Below are 24,746 nucleotides of genomic sequence, written 5' to 3'. Positions count from 1 at the left end.
AAAAAATGTCAGCACATTTGTTATGTGCTTACAAATTTGTGATAGACGATTGAAGTTTTCCATTTTAATTTTATACGAAGATTTTTTACACAAATAGAGATATAAAAGAAAAAATTACAATATACACCAAAATTTTATGTATATATTTTTTTTTAAAAAAAAAATTACGGGCTTAGCCCAAATGAATTGATCCACTATACAAGTAAAATTATAAAGCTTGATACTCTTACTCAATTAAAAAAGATAGGGTTACAAACTAATTCACTCAAGTTTGGACTTTTGTAATTATTACAGATTTAAAAATAGTGAATGGATGGTAACAATGGTTAGATGATGTTTGTCACATGATGATGATTAGATAATGAATTATCGAGCAATGGTTATCCGATAATAATAATTAAATGATGACAATCAAATGATGATAATTGAATGATGATGACTAGATGATGATGATCATCATGCGATGGTAGTCAAATGATGCAAGTTGGATGACTATGAATGAAATATGAAAAATGGTTGGCAATGGTTAATCATGATTATCTGTTGGCGATGGCCAGACAATGATAGCTAAATAATGAATAGTGGTCGGCAATTATTGTCGTCATCAAACATATAGTAGAGCTCTAAATTTTCTTAGATCTACTAACTTGTGCCAAACATAAGCTTAGATCTCTTTTGTTTGAAATTGATGCTCTATTTTTATGTTTTGAGAATGGCATTTTGATTAATCAAACCAAAATCTTAAACACCTTATTAGATAGCTCATGTTAATTTATTTAATTATAAATTATTTATTTGCCATTTAAGTGATTTTAGGATCTTAAAATTAAATGATATCAAGCTTATGGTATTTCTCATATTGAGAAGCCGAAATTAATAATATGCATATGAGATTCAAATATTATTTGAAATTTTAATTAATATCACAAAGTTTCTAACTTAATTTTAAATATTTGATTTGGGTTTACTTGAACTAAGATTAGATAACTTTTGATGCAATTATATTTATCTCATCAAGATGTTTAATTTAATTATAAATTTGCTAAAATTAGAGATTGAATGTTCTATTTAAAATTTATATCAAAATTCATGCTTGATTGGATGGATCTTGTAATGATATATCATTTACCTATGATTTTAGTTGTCAATGTCTATATCCTCCAAAATGGTATGTCGAGCTCTTAAAAAAATTTATTTAAAAACATTATATGGTGTGATTCTCCGTCAATGTCTATATCCTCCAAAATGGTATGTATGTCGAGCTCTTAAGAAAATTTATTTAAAAACATTATATGGTGTGATTCTCAAGATGTCAAAGTTAACCTCAATGCACATTTTCATTCAAAGGTTTATAACATCTAGGCTTTATAAATGTAAATACAAAACTTTGGTTGCTTGATTTGTAAATACATAAGAATTGTGTGTTATGTACATAAATTTCTCTAGATATTAATAGATTGTCATGAGGACCTCAACACCTGTGGAAAGGTTCATAACTTGAAATGGAATAAGAGAGGTTGGTTGTCATCATTGCCACCAACACACACACACATACATGCACACAACTACGTGTGCATGCATTATGTTTCTACTCAATGAAAATCACTTTTTTGATACAAACTTCATGTATGTAATGCTTATGATATCCTTAAATATTAGTGGAAGAACTTTTTTATCAATTGACTTTTCCAAGCAAAAAGTGATAATTTTTAAATTCGATGAACATAAGTTTAATACACCATATTGATTAGGTCAAATTCTATATTTAGTTTTTATTTTGATATAATGGTGTGTAATGCCAGGAACCAACAATTTCAATAGCAGTAGAAATGTGATATAATGTATTACTTCGGGTCTGTTTGGGACAGCTGCAGCTGTCTAAAGAAACAAATGTGAAAATACTAAAAAAATTGTTGTTCAAAAAGCTACGGTGACTATTGCATTTTTTTTTTTGAAAAAAAATCAGACTATAACTTTTTAGTTGTCATCGTAGATAGCCAGGTCAAGTGGAAAAACAAAATTTTCAACTGCAACTTTTTAAGAACGCAGATAAAACGTAGTTTTATCAAAAAGAAAAATCTGCAGTGCGACAGAGCCACCCCAAACACACCGTTCATTGTGGGAAAAAGAGTAATTCCATAAGCTAAATTTACTCAAGAAATTGAATAAAAATGTGATTCAATACGAGAATGACAATGCAAACTAACTTATAAGAAATAGAGCTTGTCATTACCTGAGTGATAACTTCATCACCAACCATTATATAATGTGAACTTAAGAAATCAATTTTGCTGCAAATCAGACGCAAATTTGATGCTAAATTTCTGTCAAAAAAAAATGGACATTAAATCTGGTGCTAGATCATCTATTTTTTGTCATGTATAAAAATATGCTTCACATCATAATCCAAAAAATTTTCAAAGTAACATGTTATTTCTTTAGGGTCTCCTTCATTCTTCTAAAATTTCTTGATGTTTAGGTCATATGATACCAACCATGTAATATAATTAGCTAAAAGATAATATAAAAACATAAATACTTGTCACAAAATTAAAAGATTAATTGAAGAAACCAAAGCAGAATACTTACAAGCAAAAGCTTCTTGACGATTTAAGCATCAAGGTATAAATTCACATTCAAACAAATTTTTTCTTAGTTGAGGAAAGCTTGCTTTCTCAACCTCTTTCTAATTTGATAAACTAAATACACCCTTCAAATGGCATGCACTTCATTTTAATTGGTTTAATACAACAAAATTTATTCATTTTTTAGTTCTTTTTTTTATTTTCTAGCCTCGTCACTTAATATAATTTGAAAAAAATAAATACAACAATTTTTAAATCTATTATTTTTAAATATTGATGGAAAAAAGTAATACTCTTATGAATTTTCCTTTCATATAAATGAATGACCAAATAAAGTATACTCGTGAATGAATTAAACAAGATTCAGGGTTTCTTTGTGACACTGCAACTGTTTGAAGAAGCAGCTGCGAAGCTGTTGAAGAAGAAGCTGCAGTTCATAAAGCTGTAATAGTTATTACAAATTTTTTCTTTGAGAAAGTCAGACTGTGGCTTTTTGAAAGCCATCGTAGATAATCAGGTCTGGTCGGAAAATACAACTTTTAACTGTAACTTTTGAAAATGTAGACGATACACAATTTTGTCAAACAAAAAAAAATTACGATGCGACACTACACTACAAACACACCCTTAATGTGGAATGATTACATAACAAGTTCATTACATCCACCAACTTCTAGTAGAGTAGAAATTATAATCTATGTAGAAAATGATCCTTATAATTGCAAAACACTTCATTTAAGATAGCATTTAAAAACTCACCAGCATTCAAAGTTTGAGTTGTAAGAGAATAATCATAAATATAAAGCATTTATAAAATCTTACCCCTTGAAGTTATCACATTAAATAGCTAAGTGTACTTGCTCTCCATAAAAAAACTTGAAACTCTTCTTAATCACATTCGCCATTACGAGATTCAAGTTAGTGAGAAGTGAAGAAAGAGTATCATCTAAAGAGATAATAAGAGGAAGTGCATAAATTTTTAAATGTAGGCCAGGGTTTTTTTTAGGCAAAAGACATGATAATTTTCAGAGAAAAGTTGAATACATGATAGTTTTGAATTTAAAATAAAATCCAATAAATGATATTTTTTAATTTAAAATATTTCATTCAATATCCAATGTATGTTCTGTATACTACAAAAATGCCAACACGAATCTTAAAGGATTGAACAACTGAGATGGAGTTTCGGGAGACTGAAGTTCCGTGCCGAAGTACGAGATGCTGACGGAACTAGTTGTCGATTGCACAACAAAATCGGTCGACTTTGATCGGTTGAGCGACCTCATTCGGAGTTGGTATGGCAACTACACTTGTCGACTAGAATCTTCCGCAGAAGCGATCTAATTATTGGTCAATAGTGCCGTTCGACACTGAGAGAACAGTCGATTGACAACCATCTTATTTCTTTTTTATAATAATGTATTTTTCATTAGACGGGCACATCAATTCAGTTATTTAGGCAGTTACGATAATAGTTCCATCTTTTTTATGTAACTGTATTTTGAGAACCCTATAAGTAGGAGGTCAGACATTAAATAAAGACATAATTTTCTCTCTCTCTCTCTCAACTCTATCTCTCTTTCTCTCTCAGCTCTAACTCTTGGGGTGTGCTCATGGAATACAATTTAGGATTCAACATGTCCATTCTTCATTGTTAGCGTTTTCGTTCCTTTCTCTTTTTTATTTTTTAAAGGAGTTGCCAGTTTGTCCATCATCATATACTTCAATTTTTTGAATAAGTCTCTCTTCCAGATCAACTGAATTATCAAGAAGAGAGAGGAACCAAAAAAGATGAACAAACGACAAAAACAACAAACAAGAGAAAGAACGTCGAGAGCCAACGTGAGATAAACCTTGCAATGATAGGTCAAGTTTATCCGCCCAAACAAGGACAGAAGGAAGAACCTTGGACCAATATTCACAAAAGAATACTTACATAAACTACTCACAACAAGATATTCAGGTGTGTTTGTTTATTATGGGGTCTACTGTTCTCTTAAGGGAACGTATCCCACTTGGTTAATTACATCTTTGGGCTGCCTAAGAATACTCTTAATCCAACGGGTTTTGCTTACATTAAAAAACTATCCATGAATCATTTGAGCAGCACATTGATAGTGTTTAAAGTGAATTTCCTTTTGACTTCATATTTTCACATTTGTCGTTCCTCTTTGTCGAATGTTTTTTTTTGCATTTTTTACACTCTTGATTTGTTTAATATCACAACTATAAATCAAAAAAATCACATCCAATTAACTTGTCTAATGGAATAATATTCATGCGGATATAGACAAATGGACATAGTGATTATAATACATGTGGTTTATTATCTTGGCGCGTTCCTTAAAGATCATAATGGTTAGAGAAATGTAGCCATTATCATTGAATAAATGAGTGTTTCCTGAGTTGGGTGAGGTCTTTGAAACTAGGTGAGAGTGTTATGAGTTGGGCGAATGCCTTCTGAGTATCATCCTTTTGAAATATATATATATGCTTTTTTAGTTCAGATAAGTGATTTAGATTGGGTGGGTTAACATAGCTGCTTCAGATTTGCCTCTAATTATATACTTATCAAATTCTTTGTATCTATGAAGAGTAATTTGTCAATACTTTAAAGAGAATTATAATTATGTTATGTTAGTAGCAGCATAAGAATTCTAATAAATTTGCTATCCAGATAAGTTGTCATATCAAAGTTGGCACTGGTTTAACCAATCATTTATGTTAGCATTATTCTTATGTCTCCCTTTTAGATTTGATATCCTATTGAGTAAAGTGAATTTCAAGTCTGTTCAGCTAAGTTTTAAACTTATTAAGTTTTGAATGTTATGGTGCATACATATTTGAATCATAAAGATTCTTATCCTCGATTGTTCTCTTTTAATTTTTTCTTTTTATGAGTTATCAAATTAGATGAGTCTCCTCTTTTGTCAAAACTAGTTCTTCATGAAGATAATGATCTATACTAGTGAACAAAAAATGGAGGTGTTGAATTTTAAGGCTAAACCTTTGAGAGTGTATGCAAAGAGTTGAGGCTTAACATTTATGACTTGTTGGGTAAGTTACATTGATTCCTGAACAAGTTTATAATCAAGTAAACAAATTTCTTTTCTAGAAAAAAACTTTTTGCTATGTAAAGGCATTGCATATCAGTTAACTTTTGAGAAAGTTTCAAGTTATGAAGTAAATGTAATGAAATAAAAAAGCTAACCCCAACTTGGGGTATTTTTTTTTTAGAGTACCAATGTAGTTTATAGACTTGATCAATAGCTAAGATTATTCTGATCATTGAGTTTAAATTAGTTTACTTAATCAAGTACTCTTCTTTTATATTGAAGTCTTAATAATAATAACCTTAACAGTTGCCTAAATTCAAGGTTGGCTAACTCAAATTTGGGCTCATGAGTCAAGATCAATTTCTTATTCAACCTTTGTTATATTTTTTAAATGAACCTTATTAAACTCATCAAGAAGTGGTGTGCTTTGTGGGAATATTTTTACAGAGAAGACAAATTTTTTGAATGTGATGTAGAAGGAGAGGGGAGTCCCCTAAGTTGTTGAGATCAAATTCTCCATCCCTTACATTGGACATTTGTTGGACTCCTAAAAAAGTATGCTACATTGCTTGTTTATGGTGCATTATAATATAAAGTAAAAACAATGAATACGAGCGAGATGAATTTCCCTTTCTCATGGACAAATGATCATCAGAAAGAATGACTTTGTTCGCTAGGATCTCTATCTTTTGGCTCTCTTGGGCATGCGAGTGAACACCATACAATTGTTAGGGTAGGGTAGTAAGACTAGCTTATAATGGGCGTGGAAATTAACACTATAGTCCTTAAGGTATACTTTTGTATGATTGAATTCAAAGAGCTCTAGGATGTATTTTGCATTAGGACTTTTTCAAAAGCACACTGTAAAGCTCTTTGGATATTTTTTGTGATTTTATTTTCTATTTCTACAAGTTGTTTGTTGGTTATGAGCTCATTATTTTTCATGTTCAAGGTCATTTTCATTTAGAGCACTCACTTGTAGTATATAGTTTTAAGTCTTGACATTCGTTCATGCTTGTCACACTTAGATAAACGTTAAATCCATTTGTGGCGACACTCAAATCATTCTTGCAGACGTGAGCTCTTCGGAGAACCTACGAGTGCACTCTTAACTCCGACAAGTGATTTTGAACGACTGGTTTTCTCAATTTCTTACAAAACAAAAGTTTTATGAATTTCATTTGCTTAACCCTCATACTTCTCATTTATATGTATTTTTAATTTTATTTAAAGCTACAATAAATAAATTAAAAAAAACCAACGCTTATGGTCTGCTTTCTCTTACCATGCAAGCAGATAGATAGCGATCAGAGCGCAGGCGTCCATTTCAGATAAAAAAGGCTCCTAAGTAGGGGTATTTCCGGTAGATCAGAAAAGGGTCTCATTCAGGAACACATCCTCTTGTCTGCTGTAATGGAATGATCCCATGTTCTTCGATGAACCGCCACCACCACCTCCGCCATTCAGCTGCTGCTGTTCTTTTTCCACCTCCATTCCGATCACGTTAGTTCCAAACCCTAGATTTGGATGATCCTCTTTCGTCTCATTACTCGGAAAACGCTTTTAAGGATGAATATTCTTGCCATCTCAGGCATGCATTTTCTCTCTCCTTCGTCTCCTTATTCTTCGCTTTTGCTCGACCAGAGCCTGGGAGACAAATGAAGATCTCCCCTTGAGCTTCGTCGTATTTACTGCGAGCTGCTTGACAAGTTTTCTAGTCTTGAAGCTAGCGCTACTCCGATCTAGTATCACGCAGAGGCCTTCGATACCCTAGGTGTCCCGTGCCGTGATTTTCTGCATTTTTGAAATGTTGAGTGGTTAAGTTTGATTTTGGCCCTGCAAGCTTTCGACAATTGCGTTCTTTCGGTTTCTCTTCTTGGGTGAAAGATTTAATGGTGTTGGCGTTCGTGATATGAAGAGTGTCAACTGCTTTCGACCGACCTCGAGCCGCAGTTCTCGCGGCATTCCCGCGGGGAGGCTCTCTCTTGGGGGGTACCGCTACCGAAAGACTTTGTCTTGGTCCAAGTACTTGGTGTCTTTTGGTGGGGAGATAAAAGACGGGGGAGAGGAGGAATGGAGCGCCGACATGTCGCAACTTCTTATCGGGAATAAGTTTGCGGCGGGACGACACAGCAGGGTTTACCATGGGATTTACAAGCAGAAAGAGGTGGCCGTCAAGCTGATCAGTCAACCGGAGGAGGACGAAAACATGGCTACTGCTCTTGAGCAGCAGTTCAACTCGGAGGTCGCATTGCTGTTTCGACTCCGACATCCTAATATAATCTCGGTAAACTCTTAAAATCTCTCTTTTTTGAATAATTTCTGGCGTGACATTTCTGCTTCGATTCCAGCATTCTAATATGATAACGTTAAACTCTTAAAATCTTTCTTTGTCGAATAGTTTTTATTTGGATTTTGCTGTAAAGAGTTGTGTCATGCTTGTGTTGAAACGATGCTGCTTTAGGTTCTATTTTAGTTGCTTGGTACTTGGCTTGAAATCTGCAAGTGTCTTCTTGGTTATTTTGCAGTGAAGCGGCAATGTTTCTTCATATTCATGTTAAGTTACTTTTATAATCGTTTTAATGAATCCATAGTATCTATATTTTGCATGAATGTGCAGAGCAAGGCACCATGGAGCTGAACCAGTTGGCTTGTTATACATGTGATTAAGGCTTCAGTTTGAATCATAATTTCAGGGTAATTTGCATTGTTTAGTAAAATATATTTGTGCAACTTTATATCCAAGTTCTATTTGACCTCCTTTTTTGTGATTAAAACCTTGGAGATTCCTAAATACTAAATTTCAGTAGTTACTGCAAGGTGCAAGCACCTTATGGGAAACATGATTCTCTGTTTCATCAATTTAATACATGTAGAGGCCTACTCGATTTATTTGGGATAAGCTTCAGGTGACTAAAACATACAAGTTCGTTATTTTTTATTGTTTTAATAGTTCTTAAAATATACAGATTTCTTTTATTTTCCTTGGGGTGAAACATTCTCCTTTTTTATTGATGGTGTGCCTAAAGTATTATGAATCATTCCTTTTTATCACAGCTGTGTCACACTTTCAAGGGCCCGTTTGGGTATTTTTTTGTTGCACAGTGTGTTTTGGAACGCGACTTCAGACGTTTGGAAACAACGACGCGACAATGTTGGTAAATAATTTATGTAAAATGCAATCACGGGTTTGATCCCGCGGTCTGCGTTTTTTCGTGTGCATTTTACCCCGCGGCCTCTGGCTCCCTCTCTCGCGTTTCTTCTGCCCTTCTCGACCTTTTGGCTCCCTCTCTTGCGTTTCTTCTGCAATATCTACCCTTCTCTCTTGAATCCGTGGCTCCGGTGGCCAGGCGTTGTTTCCGGTTGCCTCTTGTTGGTTGTGAGTGGTTGTTCCAGTGACGTTTATATACTTCTCCCTCTCCTCTCTTTTCTTCTTCTTGATTTGGTGGTTCTGTGCACTCTGTGCTCTATGCGGTGGTTCCCCTTCTTCGGTTGGGGGTTATTGCGGTAAGCTTTCTATTCTTTCTTTCCTTGTCCCTTATCTTCTTCGGCTCAGTTCGGTGGGTGTGCGCATTATGCGCTCTGGGTTCTGTGCTGTAGTTTCCCTTCTACCTCTTCCCTCTGTTTTGATAATCTTTGCTTTATCCATTTGGTGGCTTTATGATTATGCAAATGCTACTGTGCAATAGGTCTTAGTTTGGTTGTTGGTTTCCTCTCCTTAATTTCTCTGTTTGCTCGGTTTGATGATTCGGTTTGATATACTCGGTTGATGATTTTGATACTTCATGTTGCATCCATGATAGATTTGGTTTATGATTTTGAAGCTTTGTGCTTTGCGATTTCAGTTGGGTTTTGGTTTGTTCGATTTGTGGATTTGCTGTGTTGCTTTTGGTTTTATTGGTATAATACATACCTATAACCTCAAAGGATGACTTTTGTTTTGCTCTACTCGGTATGATTTTGATATTTGAGTGGGAGTTTGAGAAATGCATACAAGTTGGTGTTGGATTTTGAAATAGCAATCTTTCGACTGCTATGTATTTTATGAATATGGATTGAAATTTTATCAAGAATTTTGATATTTGTATCAAAATTTGAGAAATGGATGAAATAGGGTGCTAAAAATATGGAATGGGGCTTTATCTTTACCTTTGATGTTTGTGTGAGAGTTTGGGAAATGATTGAAATAGGATGCTTGATTTGTTGTTATTAGCAATGTTTCGGGTGCTCTTGTTTGTGGTATCTTAAAAATAAAAAATATGGAATGAGGTTTTATCTTTACCTTTGATGTTTGAGTGAGAGTTTGAGAAATGGCTGAAAGAGAGTGCTTGATTTGCTGTTAGCAATTTTTCGGTGCCCTGTATGTGGTATCCTAAAAATGAAAAATTTTGAAAAAGACTTTATCTTTATCTTTGATGTTTGAGTGAGATTTTGAGAAATGGCTGAAAGTGGCTGAAAGATGGTGCTTGATTTGTTGTTAGCCATGTTTCGGATGCCAAGTGGCTTTGGTCTGTTTGGCTTGTGGATTTGATTTGTTTGTTTTGTTTTATTGGGATAACTACATACCTAGCACCCTAAGCAGTGATACTCGATATCTTTGCTCTGTATGGTTTGTGGCTTACACTTTCTTTTTTGTTTTGGGAGAATTACATACATTACTCTCGAAAAACTGTTTCATGGTGGCTTTGCCCTATTTGGTTTCTAGTGCTAGAGTTGCTAATGAAAAATATGGGTAGAGATTTTATCATAAATTTTAATATTTGAGTGGGAATTTGAAAAATGAATGAAAGTTGGTGCTGGATTTGTTAATAGCAATATTTTAGGTTCGGTGTATGTTTTGAATATGGGTTGTGATTTTATCGTGAATTTGGATATTTGAATGAGAATTTGAAAAATGGATAAAAGATGGTGTTGGATTTGTTAATAGCAATATTTCAGGTGCTGTGTATGTTTTAAATACGAGTTGAGATTTTATCATTGATTTTCTCATGATAGTAAGGAATGGAGAAATGGAAGAAATATAGTGTTGCATTTGTCAATTGCAATATTTCAGGTGTTGTGTATGTTTTTGATAAAACTCATAAAGTAGATGTTAATAGCATATGAAGGACTTGGAGGTCTGTTGTTATGCCCTTTGATTTCTTAATATTGCTTTGGCCTTCTTTTGTGGCTTCCCCTATTTGTGTGGTGTGTAGGTGGTGGTGTCTGTGTGGAGGTGGTGGTGTGTGGTTGTAGAGGTGGTGGTTAGTGTGTGGTTGTGTTCGTGTGTAGGTGGTGTGGTGGTGGTGGTGTGGTGGGCATGTTGGTGCCTTGATGTGCCGGTATGTGAAGGTGTTAGTGTGGAGGTGGTGGTGTCTGGTGGAGGTGGTGGTGTTTGTGTGGTGTTGTGTGGAGGTGGTGGTGTCTGTGTAGAGATGGTGTGTGTTTGTGGATATGGTGGTTAGTGTGTGGTTCTGTTTATGTGGAGGTGTTGGTGTGTGATGGTGGTGTGGTAGATGTGTTGGTGTTTTGATGTGCCAATGTGTGGAGGTGTTGGTGTGGTTATGGTGGTGTGTGGTGGAGGTGTTGGTGTCTTTATGGTGTCTGGTGGTGTCTGTGTCGTGTCTGGTGGTGTCTGTGTGGAGGTGGTGGTGTCTGTTTGGGTTGTGTTTGTGTGGAGGTGGTGCTTGTAGTGTGGTGGATGTTTTTGTGTCTTGATGTGCCGGTTTGTGGAGGTGTTGGTGATTATATTGTGACATTTCTATTTTTCTTTGATTTTCGGTATTGTGACATTCATATTCATGTTAATTAGTTTTTTTATTCAGTCTACTAATACAATAGTTAAGACAAAAGAGGTTGGTTCATCTGCAATGTGTGATAAAGAGACAAAATTATTTTTTTGCAACCTTTGCCTTAATGAGGTCGATCTGGGAAATGGGTCGAGAACCTATTTCAACAAGAAACGATGATAAAGTACTATTAGAAAATTAAATAAAAATACAGACAGATAGTATAATAGGATGTTAAAAAATAAGTGGGATTAACTAAAGAAGGATTAGAAAATCTGGAAGAAATTGAAGTGAGGATCAATAGGCTTGGGGTGGGATCCGATAAAACGAATAATTGATGCTTTCGAAGAGTGGTGGACAGAGAGACTGACAGTGAGTTTTTTTTGAAATGTCCCAAATTTTTGTTAGTTTTTAATTTATTTTTAAATTTAACTCCATGTTATATGAATTTGTAGGTAGTTTCTGCTGCAAATAAATTTTAATACAATATAATCAATCTTGAGTTGGAGAAGTTGAATCGTATGTTTGGGGGCATCGTAACAATGGACAACAATGCATTTGCCCTCAGCGGGACGGGGTTTGGTGACATCACTGAAAATTTGAGAGTTGTCCAAACAGGTTATTTCATTAAATAATCCTGCCCGAAGCTCCATGAATTTGAGTCCGCGATTCGGTCTAAGCATCCCCGGGTTGAAAATAAAAAGAAAACTGGAGCTACTTTTCTTAAAAGCCAAAACTCACAGTTGGTGGCTTCATGCACCAATGATCCTGACACATCGTAAGCAAATTTTGCCCAGCAGGTTGTGCAAATTTTGGATGTAACTCTAGAAATTTCAGAGGAAATGCCCTTGTACTTTTTCTTTATGAAATTGTTTGAAGAGAGTTTTTCATAGTGATGCCCGCTGACCGTAGGGTGGTTTACCTATGTTATTTTTTGTGAACAGTGACGTTTAAGGGACATTTTTTATAATTTGATTCGCGTAAGACATTTCTATTTGTTTATAGTTTTTCATGATGCTTTGGATATTTAAACTGCTTTGGACATGCCGCTTTACTTGAGAGTTTTTCATTCATCGTTATGTTTTTTTATTTATTTCTTTAATGTTATTTGCTTTTGTTAGTTTTGATCGTAACTTTATATGATTGTAGTTAATTCATTGATGTTTATGTGTGAGCCACTTTGATACCAAACTACATGGATGCAATTAGAGAAATACATAGTAGGAGAGTTGCAGCCATCGTATGCTTTTTATACGAGTATTATAACTTATACATAGAACGCTCCCCTTGCATGACATCCTCATATGTTGGCGACAAATAGTCTAGAGATTTGCTTGCGGGTCACCCAATGAGATTTAATAATATGTTTCGCATGACACAAACAATATTCACTGATTTGTTGGAGGAACTACACAGAAATCATGAAGTTCATGACTCATCCAGAATGACTTCGTGAGAGATGTTGACAATAACCCTCTGCATATTATCGCAGTATGAATTATTGCGAGGAGCTATGAAGTGATTTCTACACTCTGAAATGATTTGCATATACTTCTCAGTAGAGCTGAATGCACTTGTAAGTTTTTCCTCACAAGTCATAAAACCAACAGATCCTACATTCGAATGGCTGCAGAGATTTCACACGATTCGCGGTGTATGTCATACTTTAAGGTAATTTCTTCTATTTGTTATATTTACTTTTCATATAAATATCGTGATTATGTAACCCTTCGTTATCTTTCTAGAATTGTATTAGAGCAATCGATGGAACACACGTTGATGCACATGTTCCAAATAATGTGAAGATCACATTTATCAGCCATTGTGGGTCACCGATGCATGATATCATGATGGTATGAGACTTTAACATGCGCTTTACTTTTGTCATAACTGGTGGAGAGGACAGTGCACATGATAGTCGAATTTTCAAATCTTGAATACAGAATAACAAATATAACTTCCCACATCCACCCACAAGTTTGTTTGAGATTGAGCTACTCTCCTAATTCTTTTTTCATTCAACACTAATCATTCAATTCATATCAAGTAAATACTATTTAGTTGATGTTGGGTATCCGTTGCAACGAGGGTATCTCAAGCCCTATTCTGATTTGAGATACCACATACATGCATTTGAGTGAGCCAGTAATGTCACGCGAAACATGAAAAAAATGTTTAACAAAAGACATTCATCGTTACGCGGTGTTATTGCGATGACTTTTAGTGTTTGAAAGCAAAAATATGTTATACTTCGCGATATGCCTTCTTAGTCCATTTCCAAAATAGGTGCAGGTTATGATTGCTACGATGACTCTCCATAATTATATTTGACGACATCCTTCTCGCAACGACATCGACTTCCGTAGAGCGAATAGAGATCATGAACATGTCTCTGTCGAGACATATAAGTACTGTCTTGGACAGTCTTTGTCACAGACCGAAAATGTTGTTCCCGAGATCTGTACTAAAGATGGAGAAGGTGCAAGCGAGATGACAGAGGTGATGAAACAAATTACAGATGCGATATGCAACGACATCGACTTCCGTAGAGCGAATAAAGATCATGAACATGTCTCTGTCGAGACATTAGTACTGTCTTGGACAGTTTTTGTCACAGACCGAAAATGTTGTTCCCGAGACCTATACTAAAGATGGAGAAGGTGCAAGCGAATGACAGAGGTGATGAAACAAATTACAGATGCGATAGTTGAAGGGTGATTGAAGTTTTTATTATATTATTAATCGTAATGGTTGTTGAATAGATTCACTGTTTATTGTATTAGTATTTTATGCAGTTCATGTTTTTCTCCATTTCTTGTGTATTTGGTATCGACTATTTTGGTTTTTACGCTATTCGTAAGTGTCTTTTTACCTTTTGCATTTTTTTTTGTGGGTTTTGGAGGCCTATGATGAGATGTTTGATCTTATAGGTTCTTTTAGTTGACTGTTTATTGCTATTGGTTGGTGTCACATATGCAATCCTAATAAAGACAACCAAATTCTTCTCTTTTTTTGTTTTACAATTTTTTTTTGGTTCTTATGAATAGTCTTTTTTGGTGATATGTATGACACACACGAGTTTGATATTACATGTGTTAAAGACAACAATGTACATTTTTTTATATTGTTTGCCGTCTATTTTTAGTGACAAATTCATTGGTTTATATATTAAGTTTTCTGAGACCTCACATATGCATAAAATTATAATTAATTACTTCAGTTATTAATTTTTAATTATGCTATTTCTAATGAGATATTTTTTGAAGCATTCAGGAAAGATAAGCTCGAGGATTTCTTGTACCTCCCGAGGATTGCATTGTTAGTGTGGACTTCAAAGTTTTCTGCTAATTTCATGTCAACCACATAGCTACGGGAGAGTTTTTCAGGTGTCCGCAGAGAATCATGAAAAACAGTAATATTTTTTCGGTGGAAGATTCAATTGCTGAGAATGATCAGGCATGGAGAATATCTCTGGAGGACGACAAAGCTCGTGATACACGCCGTCTGCATTTTAAAATATTATTATCATATTATTAATTATTATTTTAATAGTTTTTTTCTTAATTATAGTAATCATACTACTCACATTTAAGTGAGGTGTCATTTTTTTGTAATGTTCTGAACTGTATTTTTACTTTTAAAATATAAAATTTATTGGTATGAATAGATTTGTTACAAACAACATTACTATTCGGATGCAGAATGATCATTTGTTTAAAAACAACTACAACACAACTGTTTTTAAATTACAAAAAATAAACAAATAGTCAGCTTATCCTCAGAAGCTTATTTTTAAGTTGCAGTTACCCCAAGCAGACCCCAAGTCTTTTTTTGCATCTATTTTGTAAAAGCATATTGATTATTTTTAGTATCTCATCTCCTATTGTTGTTTATGTTTTGCCTATTTGACCATCAATCTTTGATTTTCTCATCAGGGTTTTTGACTAGGTTTGTGGTTCCAAAAGTTCCTGTAATTTTCAATATATGATTTTTTTGATACAGGAGTTTTAACATGATGGATAGATTTTGAACTACGTCTTAATCTTATAGTTTGAGGGGTAGCTGTTTTTTGCAGGGTATTGAACTTTCATACTGCTGCTTACTAAATTTGGTATTATTTGTTAATTTGTGCAACAAAAATGTCAATTTTACTGCTATCACTATAACCTTAAAATTTAGTATTTGGTTTTGATAATATTTACTTAACAGCTTATGCTTCTGTCATGCAGTTCGTTGCAGCATGCAAGAAACCTCCAGTTTTCTGTATCATCACAGAGTACATGGCTGGTGGTTCACTTAGAAAATTTCTCCACAAGCAGACACCCTTCTCTCTTCCTCTAAAGCTTGTTCTAAAGTTAGCCCTTGAGATTGCACGGGGAATGGATTATCTTCATTCTCAAGGAATACTTCATAGAGATCTCAAGTCAGAAAATATACTACTGGGGCAAGACTTTTCTGTTATGGTTGCTGATTTTGGTATCTCTTGCCAAGAATCTCAGTGTGGCAGCGGCAAGGGCTTTACGAGCACTTACAGGTGGATGGCACCAGAAATGATCAAGGAAAAACATCACACAAGGAAGGTTGATGTCTATAGCTTTGGAATTGTCCTATGGGAGTTACTGACAGGATTAATCCCATTCCATGATATGAACCCTGAACAAGCTGCTTTTGCCGTTGCAGAAAAGGTAAGGTTTATAAAATTATCAGTCATTTTATTTTGGATAAGTTGTAGCTAAGTCATTCATATTTGTCATATGTGCAGATAATTTGCTCTTGCTTTGAAATCACATAGCTAGATTTTTTTTAATCACTAACAATTAGCCTTATATTAATTTTCTGGGCCCATCTTTATGAATCTTTCTCACTTAAATTTAAATTAGGTTTTTTTAATGATAATTCCCAGCTAGGCCCTTTTATTGTCATTACTTTAGTGTGTAGTTGAATTATATTTATTGGTGAAATGTTAGACTGGCGCCTTGCCAAATAATTTGAAAACTTATTTCAGGTCAAGATTAAAGGGACAATTTAGTTATTTATTAGTTATTATTATGGGGTGTAGATAGGACTCAATATGTTTAGGGTCATGGGATATGTAATTGCTATTTTAAATCTTAGGATTAGGGTTTGGGAAAGTTCATCTACCTCTAAAATTGTAAATGTTTATCTTTATGTATTTGTGTTCTGTTGTATTGTGTTGGTAAAGTAAAATATTTTGTTTGTTCTAATATCTGTGAAAGCCATTATCTTTCCTATCAAATTGGTATCAGAGCAGATGAGGCTGCGGCTTTGCTAGACGCCTTTCTCATTTGTATTTGTGGTCGTTGCTCTGACTCGTATCGTTTGAAATCGCTGAGGCCGCCTTCTTACTTCATGGCAAAAACTCTCAAAACAATTTTGATTCGAGCTAGCTAGGAAGTCGATGGGATCACAATGTTCCACGCGTCTCCATCACATCGCCTTCCTGACCAAACCTCACGATTCGAGCTAGCTGGGAAGGAAACAATGAAATTACTGCGTACAAGGCATCTCCTTCGCGTCGCCTTCATGACCTAACCTTGTGATTCAGTCGCATTTCAAGCTAGTTGGGAAGTCCACAGGATCGCAACGTACGAGGTATCTCTGTCGTGCCGCATTTGTGACTGAACCTCACGATACTGTCGCGATACGAGCTAGTTGGGAAGCCAACGACTGGATTGTGACGTACAAGAGTTTCGCCTTGGTGATCGAAAATCATCCTGGGAGTGATGGTGGCCAAGAAAGTGATTGCCTTGGAGATAAAGTAGAGGGAAAAGTGAGCTAAGTCAGATATGAAATGGAGAAGCGTTTCTCGGCCATGGAGGGGTTGTTCTCGTGCATGGATGGGAGATTCTTTTGCATTGGCGTCCGTTGCTCCGACTCGTTTCGTTTGAAATCGGCGAGGCCTTCTTTGCTTTCATGACCGAAACTCTCAAAACAGTTGTGATTTGAGCTAGCTAGGAAGCCGATGGGATCACGGTGTTCCACGCATCTCCATCGCATCGCCTTCCTGACCAAACCTCTCAATTTGAGCTAGCTGGGAAGGAAACAATGAAATCACTCTAGGCATCTCCGTCGCATTGCCTTTACGACCTAACCTTGCAATACAACCGCAATTCAAGCTAGTTGGGAAGTCGACGGGATCGTGACGTACGAGGTATCTCTGCCGTGCCGCTTTTGTGACTGAACCTCGTGATACAATCATGATACGAGCTAGCTGGGAAGCCAACGACTAGATTGTGACTTTTAGGAGTTTCACCTTGGTGATTGAAAAATCTTGGGAGTAATGGTGGCCAATAAAGCGGATGCCTTGGAGATAAATTAGAGTGAAAAGTGAGCTAAATCAGAGATGAAATGGAGGAGCGTTTCTCGTCCATGGAGGGGCTGTTCTTGTCCATGGATGGGAAATTCATGATTTTGGAAGAAATAATGAAGAAGATCGTGGAATTTCAGGTAAACATGCTTTTGCTCATCATGGGATCGAGTGATGACGTCTAGAGTGGACACGAGCTGCAGTAATCTAAAGTATTCGTGCGACATCATGACAACATCTCTACATTAGGCGAATTTCGAGCCACAAGATCGAGCGAAGGAATCGGGAGCTAACTGGAGCGATAACACTTGGTGGGAATAGCGTGACATCCAGCCGACTGGAATGAATGGAATCAAACTGGATTGAGTGGAGATGGAAGTGAATGTGACCGGTAGCATCTAGAGGGAATTGCACATCTAGATGTTTGGAACGAGCTGCAACAGACATAATAGGATGACGCTAGAGAACATCGATTCGAAGAATTTCGACCTGAAACAGGTAACCACTTTGTGTTGGACTCCGATGGAGTACTACATCCAATTGCGTCAGCGCCTTTTGTTACGACAACCTTCAGGACAAAATGCAATTCATAAGCTTATGAGGATGGGTGAGCTGAGCTGATTATGGGGTGAGCCAGACTTATGGAAGAATGAAAAGCAATATAGGTCAAGAAAGGCGGACAAAATGCAATTCATAAGCTTATGAGGACGGGTGAGCTGAGCTGATTATGGGGTGAGCCAGACCTATGGAAGAATGAAAAGCAATATAGGTCAAGAAAGGGAACCCAACCTCCCCTCATGGGTGAAATGGATTCAGTCGAGAAATTGGGGAGGAGACTCAAGCATGAGGAAGCTAAAGCTATTATCTTTGAAGGAGAGGATGCCTATGACTGAGTTTATGTGTGGAGAGATAATTTGCTGTTAATGGAATGATGAATGAAGAAAAATTAATGGAGACAACCCTATGTTTGGAAGAGAAAGCTCTAGCTTGGTGTCAACGAAGAGAACGATGTCAGTTAATTTGAACATAGGAATAATTCAAAGACTGGTTGGAGTGTTTCAGAATCATGCGGGAAGAGGATTTACACAAGCAGTTTTTTGCATGGTCCATGAAAGGTCTGTTATGGGTGAAGCTGCGTCGTAGGCGTTTGAGAAGTTAATGAAGGCCATGATAAGTGTAATAGTGTTGGTGGTACCTGATTTAAACCAACCATTCATTGTAGAGACAGATGTCTCATGCTACGGGTTAGGCGCATTTCTCATGCAGTATCAACGATTCATCATTTATTTCAATCAAGTGCTGACAGCGAGAGCCAACTCGAGTCATTGTATGAGTGGGAGCGATATGACTTGATCCAATAGGAGTTTCCTCTTTTCTATCATGAGGATAATATATCTTTTTGGGAGAGGAGTAATGTTAGAATGACACCTCAACACAGTCTACCAAATAATTTAAAAACTTATGTTAGGCGCAACACTAAAAGGACAATTTAGTTAGTTTTTATTATGGGATATAAATAGAGCTTGATGTGTTTAGGCTTAGGTTATGTGTGATTGTTGTCTTGAATTTTAGAATTAGCGTTTGGGAGAGATCGCCTACATCTCGAATTGTAGCTGTTTATTTTTTATGTATTTGGGTTGTGTTGTTTTGCGCTGGTGAAGTAAAACATTTTGTTTGCCCAAATCTTTGTGAAAGCGAGCCTCTTTCCTTTCAAGAAATCACTTTTTAACTTTTGAACTATCATTTCAAAAGGTGGAAAATGAGGTTTGGGTTGTTTGTTCAACTCCCATTCTCAGCCATTTGCTATCAAAGCAAGACAATCCATTGGGTTGAGAATGTGTGTGTGTGTGTGTGTGTGTGTGTGTGTGTGTGTGTGTGTGTGTGTGTGTGGGTGTGTGTGTGTGTGTGTGTGTGTGTGTGTGTGTGTGTGTGTGTGTGTGTGTGTGTGTGTGTGTGTGTGAGCTTGATTCCTCCCATCTTCCCATAATGGGTTGGTAGGGTGCGGCTTCACACTGATCCAAGAGGTTCTATTAATAGTGATCTTGGATAGCTAGTTATCACCCATAAATGGATGCAACCAAGTGAAGGCTTGATGATCATCATCCATCAAATTCCAGTTCCCATAAATATTTATCATTCATTCTAGCAATCACCATATCCTCTCTCCCATTATCCATACCCTACCTTCATTAAACCTTCAACAATATCCTAATAGTGTTTAAAGCTTGCAAGTTCTTTTTGAAACGAAATAGAAAATGCAAAGGCCATCATACACTTATTTCTTCTGCACCATAATCCATAAAAGACCTTTCTCAAAGTAGTTTCCCATCTTCATCCAAGATTGAGAGAACGCTTGCCGTTAATCCCATCTTAGATTGACATTACACATCTTACTGAATGGGATAGCAGGTCAAGACCTATGGGACTCGAGTGTTGGAGTAGATTCATAAAGGTGTTCATTTGGACACATCTAAGCTCCTCCCTCAATTCACAGGTTCGTCTCACAATGTTTCTCGTGGGAGAAAACATAAAACGAAACAATGCAACTAATTTGTTAGGGGGGAGGGTGTGAAGGTCGTTTAGTCACTTTCCTCACCCAATTAATATTAGAGAAAATTATTTGTGAGGCTGTCTTGGAACTGAGTTGAGCAAACTAGTAATGAGATGGCTCATGTCAAATATAAGCCATTGGGCTCAAGTTTGTAACGGAAGAAGGGAAAAGGTGGAGTTATAACTCTTGCCACATGGGTCCAAAACAATCAATTTAAATATGTCATTGGGCTCAAGTTTCTAACGGAAGAAGGGAACCTATTTATCAAGGTGGAGTTATAACTCTTGCCACATGGGTCCAAAACAATCAATTTAAATATGATTTCAAGTCACTCATCATGAAGACAAAAAAATTAAGCTTTTAGAAAGCCAAAATCAAACTCCAATATTCAAGGCTACCATAAATATTTTGAGCAACATCCATATTCATGGTTAATCACAAATTTTTGCTAGTAATTATATTAGAAAGATTTACATACATACCACTCAATTCCTATGTATCTACATATCTAACACCTAAACTTCAATTTTTTAACCACTTAACACCTTAGGTATGTATGAAAAGGTGTTTTTCACTTTTTTAAAGGTAAAATGGTGTTGTTTTTTATATGATATGTAAGATTTGGGTGGTACAAATGTAAAAATCAAAGTTTAGGCGTTAGATATGTAAATACATAGAAATTGGGTAGTATGTATATAAATGCTCTAATTATATATGTCTTCTATAGTTTATCAAATAAATATAACTAAGATAATCAGAGAACATATCATGATCTTATCACATTTTGTATTTTTGATAAATTCACCTGTGCTAGGTATTTAGTTTAAGATTAATCCATTTCCGTCTAAGTTTGAATTAAAACCTTACCAATTTTTTCTCTCATAACCAATGTTCTCTCTATCTTAACTCTCAGTATGTTGGTAAAATACTCTCACCAGATGTCTACTAACCAGTTCTCGAGTTCTCTCTCCAAATCACCACCATGCAAGCTCAAATCTTAACAAGTGTAGTTCTTAAGTGGAATCCTCAACCTCCATCTTCCAATCTGTCAGTTCTCTCTCCAAATCACCACTCCATGCAAGCTCAAATCTTAACAAGTGTTAAGTGGAATCCTCAACCTCCATCTTCCAATCTGTTTTGGTTTGAATCTCTCTCTACCCAAACATACAAAGGAGGAGAGTTTTCTTAAGTCGACAATGGAAGGCAGTAGTCACAATACCGATGGTGATAGGTGGCCAGAAGATGGGCGACAATAAAGTTGTCGGGCAATGGTTGCACCAGGAAGATTGTGATAGGGTGATGGAAGGATTGTAGGAGGCTCACGACAGCAAGGACAATGGTTGAAAGAGATGGGAGGTGGCTGGAAGGGGCAACAATAAGCGAGAAGTGATGAGAAGGGATGGGTGGATGCAGAAAACTGTGAAGAGATTATTTTCCGAATGTAGGCAACAAATAAGACAATGGAGACAGCGGAGGGGAGGCTGCGGGAAGTAGGGAACGACAAATAAACTCGACCTCAGGATGAGCTACAACCGGATCACCTTCTTGTCTTTGGATACAATCCTAGAATGGAAAACCCGGATGCTGACGACTACTGTCTTGATAGAAAACTGAATCAAAACCTACCCAAAACACCTAAATTTCAATTTTTACATATATACCACTTCTTAAATGTCCAGGTGCCTTTTGTTATAATTGTTCGAGTTTTATCAGAAACTTTAAAGTTGAGCATGCTCATATGAGAGCACTCCTAGGATGGATGACTTAGGAAGTTACACCAATGAGACAAAATCGTTAGGCCATCAGGCCAAAACGGACAATAACTCGATAAGTGAGAGTTGAGGTTGTTGCAAATTGTATCAAAGCATTACTCCATCATAAATATGAGAATACCTGTATACTGGACGATTCTGGGTTAAGAAAATTAACGAGGACGTCAGTTACTTGAGTGGGGAAGATTGTGAAATAGAATGAAGCTATCCTCTTAAACATCGATGTGACTTTTGGTGTATTTTTTGGAGTTTCATTAGAAAATTCAAAATTAAGCTTGTTAGTGTGGGAGCGCTCTTATGATGGGTGACTTAATGGTAAGTTAGACCAATGGGATAAAACTGTGAGTCCATTAGCACAAAGTGGACAATATCTCGATGAGTGAGAATTCTGGCTATCATAAAAACAAGCAAAAATTTTCCTGTATTTCTTTAAAATGTTATTTAATTGATTTGAAAGGTTGATGTCACATTAGTCTGCTCAGCGGGCATTGTATTGAACTTGTAGTGTTCATGTGCAAGATTCAATTCAGCCTTGTGCGTTCAATGATATCCAACTCGTAAATTAAATTTGGAGAAGTTAGTTGCACCATTATTGCTCATCGAGCATTTCATCGATGTTTGAAATCAGAAAATATTAAGGTGCATTTAGCTGATTGGGTGCTGTGTAGTCCTTGATTTGGCGCTCTATAGTCCACACAAAACCGTCATTTTTCATCTTTCTTTACTAGCAACACCAGTGATAAAAAGAGGTTGGTGGCATCATAAGTCTTATTTTTTCCACCATGATCAAATTGAAACTGAGATAATCTACTCCTACTTTCATTTGGGTCCATTTGCATAGATACCACACAATTCTTATTTATACATTTATAACACCTAAACATTCATATTTACATGCATACCACTCTTAACATCAAATCAAAAATTTCACCATGACTATCTTCTTAAAAATGAAATACACTTTTTCATGCATAGTTTTATGACACCAAAGTGTTACGAATGTAAATATCAAACATTGGGTGTTAGATATGTATATATATAAGAAGTGTGTGGTGTGTATGTAAATTTTCCTTTCATTTATTACTCGAAATCTTTTTCAATGCTAAAGCTAAGAGTGAAATTAAAATGATTTGATGTCACCCCTGAAACTATCTAATCCTCATTGCCGCTCACGTCTCCTTATCAGAACATTAATCCACCTTTTTTTAGGTGCATTTGCGTACATACTACTCAATTCCAATGTATTTACATTTGCATTTGCACCCAAACTATACATTTTATACATATACCACACAAATCCTTCACACCATTTCAAAAATACCACCATTTTAACTTTTAAAAACTGAATTTCAAAAATACCACCATTTCAACTTTTGAAAACTGAAATGCACCTTCTCATGCATCTGTATGGTGATATGTATGTATAAATTGACGCTTACGTGTTATATATGTAAATTCATAGGAATTGAATGGTATGTACGTAAATCTTCCTTTTTTTTTTCAATGCAGAATATGAGGCCACCTCTGCCCCCTTGTTCCCCCCTGGCGTTTAAACATCTCATAAAGCAATGCTGGGACTCCAATCCTAATAAGAGACCACACTTTGATGAGATCGTACCAAAACTGGAAATGTACAAGGAATCTTACGAGGAAGACCCATCATTTTTCCTATTTTACAAGCCAAGTCAGCAGGGGCCATCTCGATGGTGTTTCTCCAGGTAAATCTCTACTAGCAGATCTCCCACCTCTAAAAGACTAGTAGGCTTCTTATTTTTACTAAAATATATATGCCTGGTTATTTGTGGTATATAATTCTTAGGCCTCTATTTTCTTGTATGTGCGGCCTCACCTAAATAGGTTGAAGGCATTGGCTCAAATATATTTGTTGTTTCAGTGTTTGACATGTATAATCTCTAGAACTGGTTCCAATGTTTTGGTGAGAGCACAGCTAAATTTGAGATTATTTTGGCACCTGACAGCAGTAATTTGTGGCAGCAAATTGTTATGTATTTTTGTAAGGGATAAAATTATGATTTTTTTGCACAAACAATAGGTTTTTTACAAATTGTGGTGGTCTCGAAGAATGTTTCATGCTTTAGTTTGTTAAATTGTGCAAATTATTTTTGTAAAATCTGATGTTAGGTTTTGGTCAAACGTCTGATCTAGGCTTAGCTCATTAAGTGTATATGGTTGTCTAATGGAGGTCAAGGTTTGGTCAGAGTTTATTGATCATATATAGTATCACAATGAGTGATTTAAGATGATATCCTTGAACGATGAAATTAATGTATAGATTATGATGTATGGATATTTGTAAGTCGTGTAGTGTAGGACACTTCGCGGATACTTGCTCGACACTCTCCGGATATGTGTAGGGACATCCCTCATGTGTCTAATCTAATAATATTAAAATAAAAAAAAGGATGTTTTAAATTAGTAAATTTTAAATATCTAAAAAATTATATTTGAACACCTATGATGTATTTTTATAAATATAATTTTATAAAAAAATTGTTTTATATTTGAAGTTTAAACCTACATGGCAAAATTATTTGTGGATTTCTTTTCTTGCAAATGAGCTCGAGCGGTTTGTAAATCGCTCACATGGACTGGTATTTTACGTTACGGTCATCTTATTAAAGATAATGCTATTAACTTTCTTATTTTTTTAGTATTCTTTATATAT

At 35.7% G+C, this 24,746-nt stretch overlaps 1 protein-coding gene across 1 annotated transcript; it reads left to right on the top strand.

Annotated features, from left to right (window-relative positions):
* Positions 1–7,553: 7,553 nt before the first annotated feature.
* Positions 7,554–24,118, top strand: LOC110024095 (serine/threonine-protein kinase HT1-like). The gene is made up of 3 exons (XM_020723839.1): positions 7,554–7,928; positions 15,639–16,094; positions 23,570–24,118. The coding sequence occupies exons 1-3, from the start codon at positions 7,554–7,556 to the stop codon at positions 23,780–23,782; spliced, it is 1,044 nt and encodes a 347-aa protein (XP_020579498.1). The 3' UTR covers positions 23,783–24,118.
* Positions 24,119–24,746: the final 628 nt, after the last annotated feature.

This window comes from Phalaenopsis equestris, unplaced genomic scaffold, assembly GCF_001263595.1.
Source record: "Phalaenopsis equestris unplaced genomic scaffold, ASM126359v1 Scaffold000246, whole genome shotgun sequence".
Classification (NCBI taxonomy): domain Eukaryota; kingdom Viridiplantae; phylum Streptophyta; class Magnoliopsida; order Asparagales; family Orchidaceae; genus Phalaenopsis; species Phalaenopsis equestris.
Note: the sequence above shows the minus strand (reverse complement) of the source record. Positions and strands in the feature narration are given on the sequence as shown.